This window comes from Hypomesus transpacificus, unplaced genomic scaffold (genome assembly GCF_021917145.1).
Source record: "Hypomesus transpacificus isolate Combined female unplaced genomic scaffold, fHypTra1 scaffold_397, whole genome shotgun sequence".
NCBI lineage: Eukaryota > Metazoa > Chordata > Actinopteri > Osmeriformes > Osmeridae > Hypomesus > Hypomesus transpacificus.
In genome coordinates this window covers 1-12,112 of record NW_025813917.1, presented here as the reverse complement: position 1 = coordinate 12,112, position 12,112 = coordinate 1, and the positions used below count along the sequence as shown (strand labels likewise).

At 49.7% G+C, this 12,112-nt stretch overlaps 1 protein-coding gene across 1 annotated transcript; it reads left to right on the top strand.

Annotated features, from left to right (window-relative positions):
• Positions 1 to 352: 352 nt before the first annotated feature.
• LOC124464724 (leucine-rich repeat-containing protein 4-like) lies at positions 353 to 3,352 on the top strand. The gene is made up of 2 exons (XM_047016539.1): positions 353 to 865; positions 1,124 to 3,352. Exon 2 carries the CDS (start codon positions 1,248 to 1,250, stop codon positions 3,243 to 3,245), a length of 1,998 nt encoding a protein of 665 aa, XP_046872495.1. The 5' UTR covers positions 353 to 865; positions 1,124 to 1,247; the 3' UTR covers positions 3,246 to 3,352.
• Positions 3,353 to 12,112: the final 8,760 nt, after the last annotated feature.

The following is a 12,112-nucleotide window of genomic DNA, read 5'->3' as shown; positions in this document are numbered from 1 at the left end:
TGAGAAACCCCGGCAGTGCAGCGGTTCCCCTCCTCCTGCCCCCCTCTCCCTCCGCCTCCCTCAACTAGCGCCACAATCTCTCCCACCACCACCACCACCACCACGACACCCCCCCAGACCCCCTCAGGAGGAAGAGACGGATTACTGCTAACTGTGCACACGGCAGCCTGCAGCTGGTCCAGCAAGGGGCCAGTCCAGCCAAACGCAGGGAGGAGAGGAACAGAGAGGAGGAGAGGAGAGGAGAGAGGGATGACTGTGCCAGGAGCCCTTTAGCCCTTTTCCTGTCTCGCTCTCTTTCCGTCAGAGCAGTGCTAATCAGCGAGTGGTTAGCCTTGGGCAAAGTCACCGAGAGGGAGCTCTCTCTCCACAGACAGAGTGGCTGACGCGCGGCGGACACACACACACACCAGGACCTGACGGAACTGGGGATTTTTAATTCTTTCATTCACTCACTTTTTCGCCCCCCTTCCTCCTCCTCCTCCTCCTCTTGTTGTTTTGGCGTGGGCTTTTGCTGCGTTATGGATCGATGTGATTCCCCAGTGATGGAGCTGGGTGCCGGGATCTGCAGCCAGGGAGCAAGGCAGTCAGGGGGGGCAGCAAGGCTCCAAGCACCTGTCTAGCATTCCTGGTCTCCGTACCCCCCTCCGAGGGCTCTCACTCTGCTCTGCCTCCCGCTAACCAGGAGCCATTTTGTTCCGTTGGTTAACAGAGGGCCACCTCACTTTTGAGGAAAGGGAAAACAGCAACAACAAAAGATCTATGTTTTTACCCCTCTCCATGGATGGGAGCTATAAATGATTGCGACGAATGATCGCTATTTGTGATATTCCGAGGAGGGAAGAAAGATCACTTTCAAACTAATGAGGTAAGTGATTGATACTGCTTTTCAACCCTGCTTTTTTATCGCTGCAATCCTTTTTCTCTGCTGCTGCTGCTACTCTCACATTAATCTCCCCCCCTCTCCCTCTCCCCCCTCCCTTCCTGTCTCTCCTCTCTCTCTCTCTCTCTCTCTCTCTCTCTCTCTCTCTCTCTCTCTCTCTCTCTCTCTCTCTCTCTCTCTCTCTCTCTCTCTCGCGCGCGCGCTCTCCCCGTCCTCTCTCCCTCCCTCTCTCGCCCTGCGTAGCGTCTCCCTGTGCTGTCGATGGAAGCTGGGAGCCTTGCCATGCTCCAGCCAGGGTAGGGTGGTCCGTCCTCCACTGCCGGCCTCTGTCTCCCCCCACCATGCAGAATAATGAGCCCTCCACACCATGAGTCCTCTGGGCCGGGTTACTCTGCAGCCTACCTGGAACGCAGCCCTGCTTGCCGTGCTCTCCCTCATGCTGCCAGCTCTCGGTATGTGCCAGGCCGCGGGCCCCGCTCGGGGCCCTGCCAGCCCCCAGAACTGCCCAGGTGTGTGCTCCTGCTCTAACCAGCTCGTCAAGGTGGTGTGTACCCGTCGAGGCTTGGTCAGGGTGCCCCCGAACATCCCCAGCAACACCAGGTACCTCAACCTGATGGAGAACAGTATAGAGACGATCCAGGCGGACACCTTCAGGCACCTTCACCACCTGGAGGTGCTCCAGCTGGGGAGGAACGCCATCAGGCAGATCGAGGTGGGGGCCTTCAATGGCCTGACCAGCCTCAACACCCTGGAGTTGTTTGACAACAGACTGACGGTCATTCCCAGCGGGGCGTTCGAGTACCTGTCCAAGTTGAGGGAGCTGTGGCTGAGGAACAACCCCATCGAGAGCATCCCCTCCTACGCCTTCAACCGAGTGCCCTCGTTGATGCGCCTGGACCTGGGCGAGCTCAGGAGGCTGGACTTCATCTCGGAGGGAGCCTTCGAAGGACTGCATAACCTCAGGTACCTCAACCTGGGGATGTGCAACTTGAGGGAGATGCCCATCCTCTCTCCCCTGGTGGGGCTGGAGGAGCTGGAGATATCTGAGAACCTCTTCCCGGAAGTGAAGCCCGGAGCCTTCCGCGGGCTCAAGTCCTTGCAGAAGCTGTGGATAATGAACTCCGCCATCACCACCATCGAGCGGAACGCCTTTGACGACATCACCGCCCTGGTGGAGCTGAACCTCGCCCACAACAACCTGTCCTCGCTGCCCCATGACCTCTTCATGCCCCTGCAGTACCTGGTGGAGCTGCACCTGCACCACAACCCCTGGCGCTGTGACTGCGACGTGGTGTGGCTCTCCCTGTGGCTCAGGGAGAACATCCCCACCAACTCCACCTGCTGCGGCCGCTGTCATTCCCCCGCCCACATGAGGGGGCGCTACCTGGTGGAGGTGGACCAGACCACCTTCCAGTGCTCGGCCCCCTTCATCCTGGACGCTCCGAGGGACCTCAACATCTCAGCCGAGAGAGTGGCGGAGCTCAAGTGCCGCACGGCCGCCATGAGTTCCGTGCGCTGGCTGCTCCCCAACGGCACGGTGCTAACCCATGGCTCGGCCCACCCCCGGATATCGGTCCTCAACGACGGCACGCTGAACTTCTCCAACGTTCTCCCGTCCGACACGGGGGTTTACACCTGCATGGTGACCAACATGGCGGGGAACTCCAACGCCTCGGCTTACCTGAACGTCAGCAACGCCGAGCTCAACACGTCCAACCTGTCCTACTTCACCACGGTGACCGTGGAGGTCCTGGAGCCCACCGTGGAGGAGACCCCCAAGCCCAAGCCCACCATCCCCGCCTCGCCCTCCGTCTTTCAGCCCGTCTTCATCTCCACGCCCACCGTGCTGCTCCAGAACACCCAGACCCCCCGGCAGGTGTCCGTGCCCACCGCCAAGGGTCCGGTGCGGCCCGCCGCCAGCCTGGACGAGGTGATGAAGACCACCAAGATCATCATCGGCTGCTTCGTGGCGGTGACTCTGCTGGCGGCCGCCATGTTGATAGGGTTCTACAAGCTGCGCAAGAGGCACCAGCAGAGGAGCACGGTGGCGGCAGCGCGGACCATGGAGATCATTCCGGTGGACGAGGAGGTTCCACCGGTCCCGCCTCCCACCTCGGGCTCCAGCGGGTCGGACGACACGGGCTTGGTACTGCCGACGCTTGTGGAACACAACAGTGGCACCTTCAAGGCTGGGTACGTGTCGTCGTCATCGTCTCGCAGAGCAGCCTACTGGACCCAGAACCACCTGGGCAGCTCCCTGCATCGCTCCATCCGACAGCACCACAGCCACATCAGCACCATCGCTGAGCCCTATGTGATTAAGACTACTCACACCAAGGAGAAGGTGCAGGAGACCCAGATCTAAGGGAACTCTGTATGGATCTAACCCAGACTACGACCAGTCCTTCTCTTTGCTCACCAGTCCATGCAATAGGATGCACGAAGAACAAAACGGTAACTTTCTTTTGTACAGAAGTGCAAAACAGAGACTGTTTTTTTTTCTTCTTGTACATGCCTATAAAAGATATACAACTATAAAAAATACAAATACATTTATATTAATATATATGTATATGTATATATATATATACATATATACATATATAGTATATATAAATACATCTATGGTCAGGCAGTGGTGAGAGATGCAGATTATATTAAAAAGGAAAATAAATGTAAACTATTTTCTAATAACTTGTGACTTCTATTTAAAAGCGAAAGACGTTGATATGCTTTTGTGACCGAGGAATGAAGGTTGATGTATCTAGATTAAAAGGCTTTTGTTTATTTTATGACCATGCTATTTAGGACGTTATATATATCTATACAAGAATCATACTGACACCAATTTCAAAAAACAATCCCTACAATCAATCTCCACAGGTTCAGCTTCCCAAAGCACCAATTTGTACTGTGCCAAATGTTATAAAACGCAATAAAGGATTTTTTGATGATCAAGGAAAACAAAAGACACAAGTAAGCAAAATCGAGATTAGATAGAGACATTTGTCCAGGGATAGTGGTAGAATGGCACAGATAAATTGTGCTGTTCAGTAGCTATCAGCCAAATGCTTTTGGACTGCAGTGAATTTCTGCAGCTAAGGTTTAACCCTGTGTTTGCTGTAGCAGAGTGGAGTTTCTTTAGGAATGCTGGGGTTTATTTAGTAAGAGCCAATCCAAACCTGTTTATCGAGTGTGCATATAATTTCCCCGGTTCCTACTGGCAAAAGATTAAGTGCAGGCTAATATGAACAGTGATTTGGTGCAATTACTTTGTTCAGTTATCGGTTGCATTCTGTATTAATTTTTTTCCATTAGGTTTTGACATGCTTCTTAATGGCTTTGTGTAGTGTTTAGGGCTAATTTAGTAATGCATTACAGCAGTTGCCTCGCTAGTCTCTGTAAGGGCTCATTCCAATGCTAATCTTTCACAGGAGCAGACACGCGGTGCAGCAACACAGCTCTGCTGACCGTTCTGCTTCTGGGAAAAAGGGAGGAGAGTGAGATGAAATGAATGTCTGACATTGGGCTTTTCCATGGACTTCATTGAAACAGTGAATTTGTTTTTATTTTCCTTTTTCTTATTTTCCTTTGAGCTACACTCTTTTTATGGGGAGTCGAAAGGGGGCTACAAAAATAAAAAAAACCTTTGGTTTGTATTTCTCTAATCAGAGACAAGTCATTGTGCTTTTATTTCTTCTCTCAGGTACAATTTTTGTGTAAGAAGCTTTCGGTCAATAGAGACAGAGGTAGGGATTTCTAGACTACTGCCCCACTGTACAGACTACTGTCTATAGTCCTGCAGTGTGAGGTCTCAACATGATTGATGATAGAGAAGGTTGTGGACCATACTGTACGCAACCCACCGTTACCAATCCCCCCCCTGATATCACATCTTGAGGATATAATGCAGGGTTAGGCAATGACATCAAAATCAACATTCTACTACGCTCACATCACAAGTCAATACCACCTGCCACTGATCAAATAATCTTCCCAGCCAACCAGTTCTCAGAAACATCATTTGTATTTCACCCAGACACATTTGGACTGACTGATTGTATCATTGATATGAATTCAAGACGAAACAAGTGGAATTGTCTGTGGTGTTTGTGCATTGTCAGATCTCTGCTGAATAGACAATAGAGAGAGAGACAGAGAGCTGTGCCCTCTTGTGATAGTCCACCCGACTCAAACTCACCTAAATGAGGTGACTTAGGCTCAGACGAATATTCAGCATCGATAGCATCAATAGACATTCACGGCGCACTCTGCAGAGTGCGTGTGCTGTTCTGCTCTGAATCAGCCCGATGTCTCACAGTAGGCAGGCCCACCTTGAGAGAGGATTCTGTTCACCGTGGCGACGAGCTGGACATCACTCTGACCTGACCTTCTGCTCTGCTCCTGCTGATAAACCCAGAAACACAGACTCATGCCCTTCAGAGTGCAGGGAGGACAGAGCGGGGGCCAGGGCAAGAGCTTGGTGTGACTCGTGTGGCGCCTTGCTTTCCTGGCTATTTCAGGATTGGACCGAAAACAGAAATGACCACTGCAGTAATAGCAGAGCGTCAGTCCTCCACAGGCTTTGGAGGAAATGCAAGCGTGTATTTAAATCCAACAGGCCTCCATTGTGCTGTCTGTCTTGCTGACCTGAGATGAAACCTTCTGGACTGTTCCACATATGGAATGTTCCACAGTCATGTTATCCTACAGTGCGCCTCTCAAGGCAAAAAAGGAAAAGTATATTCCCCATTTACTGACACAATGAGTTATTTGATCGTTTTTTCCTGAAACTCTTGCACGGTCATAATAGGTTGAAGCATGTTTATCCATGGCTTTCTATTCAATTTCACAGCTAGGAAATGACTATGCAGGCACTTGGGAGAGTGAATACGATGCTATTTCATTAGTGTGTGTCAGGTAGGAGTGGGTTTACTTTTTGCAACATGAATCAATGGGAGCGAGAACGTACAGTCGTCAATGCATTTTCCCCCTGGTGCTAAGGTAGGCACTGGAGGAGTGTTTGCAAGACCAGCTGTTGGTGTGTGAAGGCAGGTGGGCTTGGAGCAGAAGGGCTTGTGTATTAGTGGGTCAAGTGGAGCTCTCTGTTTTTCCTCCGGTTCTCAACACGATACACCACAGAATATTCACCCAAACACGAAAGTCTCCCATTCGTAAGCGCACACAGAGTGTTCCGTTTGTCGTGTGTTGGTTCGGGGAGAACAGTCTGTGTCGAGCCCAGTGGAAATGTGTCCCTGAAAGAGCTCTAAGAGAAGCCATTAGCTCTCGGTGAAGCCTTTAATGTGAGGGATAAGTGACGCAAGACAGAACACAAACAACTCTCCTCTTCCACCACCTCCTCTTCTGCCTGCGGGGGCCATCAGAGAGTCAAGGTGGGACTATTAGCATATTACCAACACACCCTCTGCCCCTCGCAGATCTGCTGGAGTGTCGGTGCAGTGGATGAGGCGACAGTTTGGAATGAGGATTGTGTTCCTCTGCAAACAACGACCCCCGCCCCCCCCCCCCCCCCCCCCCCTCCCTTCAACAACATTGGCAGGGCTAATGTGATCCTGTTCCTCTCTTATCTTCGCTGGCTGAGTCAGTCATGCGCTCCGAGCTCGGCTGCATGTTGCCTTGCTGCAAATGAGCTGTGAAGATGTCTTGTCATAACTGCTGCCATCTCTCTCCAACTGTGCCCCCTCCTCTTTAGCTCAAGCTAATTGACTTAAAACCATCATCCCACTGAAGCTCCCTCCACAACGCTCTCTCACCCCCCCCCCTTCCTCTCTCTCTGTCTTTCACCCCCTCCCTCCCTCCCTCCCTCTCTCTCTCTCTCTCTCTCTCTCTCTCTCTCTCTCTCTCTCTCTCTCTCTCTCTCTCTCTCTCTCTCTCTCTCTCTCTCTCTCTCCTCCTTGTCTTGCCTGTTATCTCATTGGCACAGCTACTCTGACACAATGTGAATACGTTTTGGGATCCTGCTCATCTGTTTTGACATACCTCCCCAGACCAATACGAAGCCAACGATTGGCTGAACTGGTACAAGCACAACTAAGAATAACCAATGCCCAGTAACCAACAGCAGCCAGAGGGGTGGGAGGGCGGCTAAGCTTTCCACTAAATTGCCTCGCCCTGTAACAGTGCTTATCAGCCTCAGAAATGGAGGCAAAGTCCAGAAGAAGGGACTCTAAGGGTCTAGGATTTGATTTGGAACAGGTCCAGGTCCTCGATCCCTATCTGTTAATGAAGTCTCCAGCTAGGAGAGGTGTTGGCGGACCGAGGAGAGCTGTGCCTGCTCTCCCGTCACACGCTCCTCAACACTGGTGCTCTTGAGGGATTGTGGGAAATGATCCATGATCCTCAGGGTGAGAGACGGCCCAGCCCTAACTCTCATCCCTCTCTCCATGCTCGATTAGTTAGCCTACACCTGGCTGCACTCCTTCGCCACCGCACTCGCTCATTCTGCCCTGGCCCGCAGTCTCTCTCGCTCTCTCGCGGCCCTTTTCTTGTCAAGGTACCCACACTTGACACGTCTCCCTATGGCAGCATGAAGATGTTCAGTATTCTGTGCGCTAAAGCTGAGAAGGATCTTTTGCTGTGGCATGATCAAAAAGAGAAGTGTCATGTTTGGCCATAACAGTGGGAACATGATGAAACTACGAGATTGTTGTGTTTTTACAAAGGGCGTAATCATCAAGAATCGCAGGCCTGCAACAATCCCAGGGCTTTGTGTGTTTCTATTAGGCCTGGTCTTTGTCTCAGGTCATGGCTCAAGTCAACAATGACTCAAAGATCAATGGAAAAGAAGAAATAACCGTGGGCTGCTCAAGATTAGATACACTGCACACGCCCAGATGCACTCGAATACACACACACACAAAGACACACGCACACACAAAGACACACGCACACATGCGCACACCCACGCAGCCACCAGACAGGGGTGAATATGAATTTAACTTTACGAGTCATTGGATCATTTCCACACGACCCTTCAGCCGTTTGTTTTGGCAGTTTTTATTTGTGCTATTCTAATAAGTAAGTACTGGTATCACCTTTAACCCTGCTCTGCTCGTGCATCTTCTCACACATAAACCCTGATGTCAGAAGCACCTCTGAGCTTCTGCTTTCCAATCATGGACCTCATATCTTGGACCTAGTGTAAGGTTAGTGGAACAACACCGTCCCATGAACTAGTAGTCCAGGTTTAGCAGGCAAACATAAACATTTCTGTCCCCTCATGTTTCCCCAACACTGTGGACTGAGGGTCTGCCACAACTGCAGTGGTTATTGCTGTTTCCTCTACGCTCCTGAGTTTTACAAATCCAACTTTTCAATGAATTCAAAATCTAAATCTGAAGGAAGCTAAATTGTATGTATAGTAGACATTCACACTCCAAAAAGGAATGACTAAACTGTTGTATGTACTCCTTCACATTATTTCATGTACCAAACAGTGGACTCATTTAAAAGTCCACCTCACTAACGATATGAAAATACTGAGCGTAACAATGCAGTAGCTGTAAGTGATTGCAGATGCGTGACTAAAATGGGCCTGTGTAGACTCTCTAGCAGGCTCTGGAGAGCAGGTGGCAGCTGCAGATTGACATGACTGTGTATTTGTGGTGGTTACAAGTGTGTCCTTATGTCACCTCAAGCAGTGACACTGTCATTTGGTTGTTTGTGTTTTTTTCCCCCAGCCAATCCTTGCCAGAAATGGCCACATATTCACTCCAACACACGCACACACACACACACACACAAACACATACACACACACACACACACACACACACACATGCACTCACACACACACATAAAAACACGCACACACACACACATAAAAACACACACACACACACGCACCCATACAGACACTTGCACAAACATTCACATGTTCCCGGGGTGTCATCAATGGGGACTGATTGACAGTGCAGAATGGGGGAGTCGTTGTGGTGTTAGGCTAGCGTTTTGCTGGGAGTCCCCAGTGTGCATGGCAGTCTTTTGTCCCTGTGCTGCTCAAGAGTTCGGTGCCATCGCATTTCACAATGCGTTCACATCAAACTGACGTGGATTGAAGGCATTGTTTATATCATGGTCATACACCTGTTTTCCATTGCTTTTTAAGATGCCACAAACGAGGAGCAATTTACACCAGTCTTGTTTGGTTATGTGTCATACTTGTGAAAAGTCGTCCGTTATCGTCAATGTGTGTCATAGCAACGCTTGACCAAACCGAAGCTGCAGCGACTCTGAGAAGCAGTGAGATCTGCAGATGCACAAGCCAAATTCCCCAACATCATGTTTAGTAGCTCAGCCAAGCAAAGCCTAGCACGATCAATCCTTCACCTGGCTGACCCCAATCTTCCCCTCTCTGAGAGGGCAAGACTGGTGACTCACAACCACATTCGCTAACAGACAGAAAGTAAGATCACACCACACATAACCTCCACCCCCCCCCGCCCCCCCCCCCCCCCCCCACACACACACACTCACAAACACACACAGAGCATGCCCACACAGGCACGCGTGGCAGACACACATAAACACAAACACAGACCCACACAGAGAAAGCACACCATAGACAAGATAACATAACACATACAACACACACAGAAGAGGCTTTGTGTGCTGGGTCAGGCCAGAGAACCCCCATTAAAACCCTGTCAGTGTTCATAGAGGCTCCCTCCACACACTGACCGACTGTCAAATCTCCCCACGTCACTGCGGCTATTTTGGCAGTCGACCGTTTCTTCCTTGTGTTCCTTCGAACTTGACATCCGTCTTTTTCTCCCTCATTTCTCTGACCCTGCCAATTACATACAAGGCTTGCGGGTTGCCATGGCGTCTTTGGATTCTTGTGCGGTAATGATTGGCTGTTGAAGGGCTACGCAGTGGGCATGGGCATGTGTGAACGGGAAGCCGGCTGCAACCCTGACAAGAGCGCTGCATTCATATTTACTTTAAGGACCTTGGATAGAATGGCACTCCACGCAGGGCTCAGTGGGCTTATTCACTGACTGTCTCGTGAATCAAACATCGGCTTGAAAGAAACGAAGGGTGGGAGGGAAGCCGAGCCACGAAGGAAGTCAATTTACCATCCGTTTATGGAGGTGCAACAAAACAATATTGTACACATAGATGAATCCATGGGGCTGGACATGAATAGAGCTCGAATGAACAGCTTGTTTGTCACCTGGGGCTCAAACCATCCAGAGCCTACAGTGAGAAGCTTGGTTACGTCTCTGCGGATTGGGGTTGGTGTTGGTTGATTGGATGTGATTTGAGACTATTGAGCTGTTGATGGACTGTCCAAGAAATGAGATGTTCAAATCCCAGAGTTCCCAAAGAAAATGAAATGCTACGGAAAAATGTAAAATGTGAGATGTTTGCATCATCCAGTACTGCATTTGAATAATTTAGCATCTCCGGCAGTGTTTGGGTTTTGAGTCTTACCAGAGAATGTTCTGATAATTACTGTACTATACACCAGGTCTGATACAGTTTTATGTTTTGTGATCCTGTTTTTAGGGCCTCAGACCCTCATGTATTAACGCTTTGCGCCCACTTTAGACATATTTTTTTCGCAACGTGCGCGTAAAGCATGGCAAGGTATGTACAAACATGCCGCACTGAGGTAAAAGCGCAGACTGTCGCGGCAACTGAAAATGGCAAATTGCGCTTTTCCGTGTCATGCATATGCATTCACTGGAGGGTCAACGGGAAAGTGGGAGTATATCATAAAGAGATGGTAGGGGATGCGGAAATTGCGCCTATTTATGTATTCCGCGGTATGTACAAGATCCGCCTGTGAAAGCGCACCTCTGTTTTGCGGTGAAAATGATCCGCCTGTTAAAAGCAGGCGTAAACCAGAATGCGCATATGCCTCCTGGTAAAATGGCAGCAGTAACCCAAGCAAGACGAAGACATAGGCCAAATAATTTTTGCCACAGGGATCACACTTTTTGAGTTGAGTGAACACAAAATCATTATGAGATACAGATTAAGCAGCCATGCAATATTACAGTTACTGGAATTTGTCATTTCGGTCCAGATTGCAGTTTTTGTGTCGGTGTGGAATTCCGGCCTCGTATAATATTTAAATTCGCTATTACCTTATGAACAAGCACATCAATTTCGTTATCACTAAATCTTTGTTTTTCGCTGTTATGACTTTGGTGGCTGATCCATGATAGAAAAAGAGAAGGAGGCCCATTCAATTGCGCGTTTAAATGCTCGCAATTTACAGTATAGTGGGCAGAGAACGGCGCTGATTACCTGATGAACTGCAGGTTTCATAAATACGACATAAACTGAAGTATCGCAGCGTGCGCAATCTGCGGGTTGGCCATTGCGCTAATAACGCTTAACGTTTGCAAATGTACGTGCATTGTAGCCCTCAGTGTTGTATGAAGAGGAGAAACCCAGTGCCAGATTAAATGATGTTGCAAATCACCCAATCTGCTGTTCCATCCAGAGCAGATAATCACCCTAAGGAGGTGAACACACTGCGTGAGGCCTGACAACACAGGACCCGTGTCATTGATCTGAGGGCTGTCCCACTGACCTTTCAACCCAGAAAGGAAGTGACCGGGCAAAAAACTAGTCGTAAAAGCACCCAGCAACAACAACCAAAAGAAAAAATGTATAGATAAGACGGATAAGACAGCTCAAATAGTACACGGTGTTAAATACTTATGTGGGACCTAGAATGCAGGTGTACAGTATTGGTTGGAGTGGATTACACCCATGCAAATTCTACTGTCCTCTCAAGTCTTCTGCAGACTGATTATAGGATAATGGTGTATGGATAGCTGTTGGCACAGCTGCATTTGACTCCAGCCTGATGTGATGACATGTATAGAGTGCTGCTAAAATGCCTCCATTTTTGCACCTCAAAGTTGCTTCTCACTGCAATGACGTGATGACGCCGTGCATCTCTCCGGGCTGAGGAGCAAGATTGCGACGCTGTGACGGAGAGGGGAAGTGGATTCCTGTCAGTCCGTTTGCTAGTGTTGAGAGGCCCAAGGACACAGTCTTCTTTTGTCTGACTCGTCAACTACAGTAGCCTACATCCAGGTGGGTATGGCAGCAGAACACATCCATTTCAGCTCTCTGCAGTTTGTGTGTGTGCGTTTGCGTGTGTACTTGCCCATGGCTGTCTGTCTGCGTACCTAAAGCAGTGACGAAGATGAAAGGCTCAGGTGAGCGTGTCTACGACAAACGCGGCCA

Coding starts and splice junctions, on each gene's coding strand:
- LOC124464724 (XM_047016539.1), top strand. CDS start 1,248: ATGAGTCCTCTGGGCCGGGTTACTCTGCAGCCTACCTGGAACGCAGCC.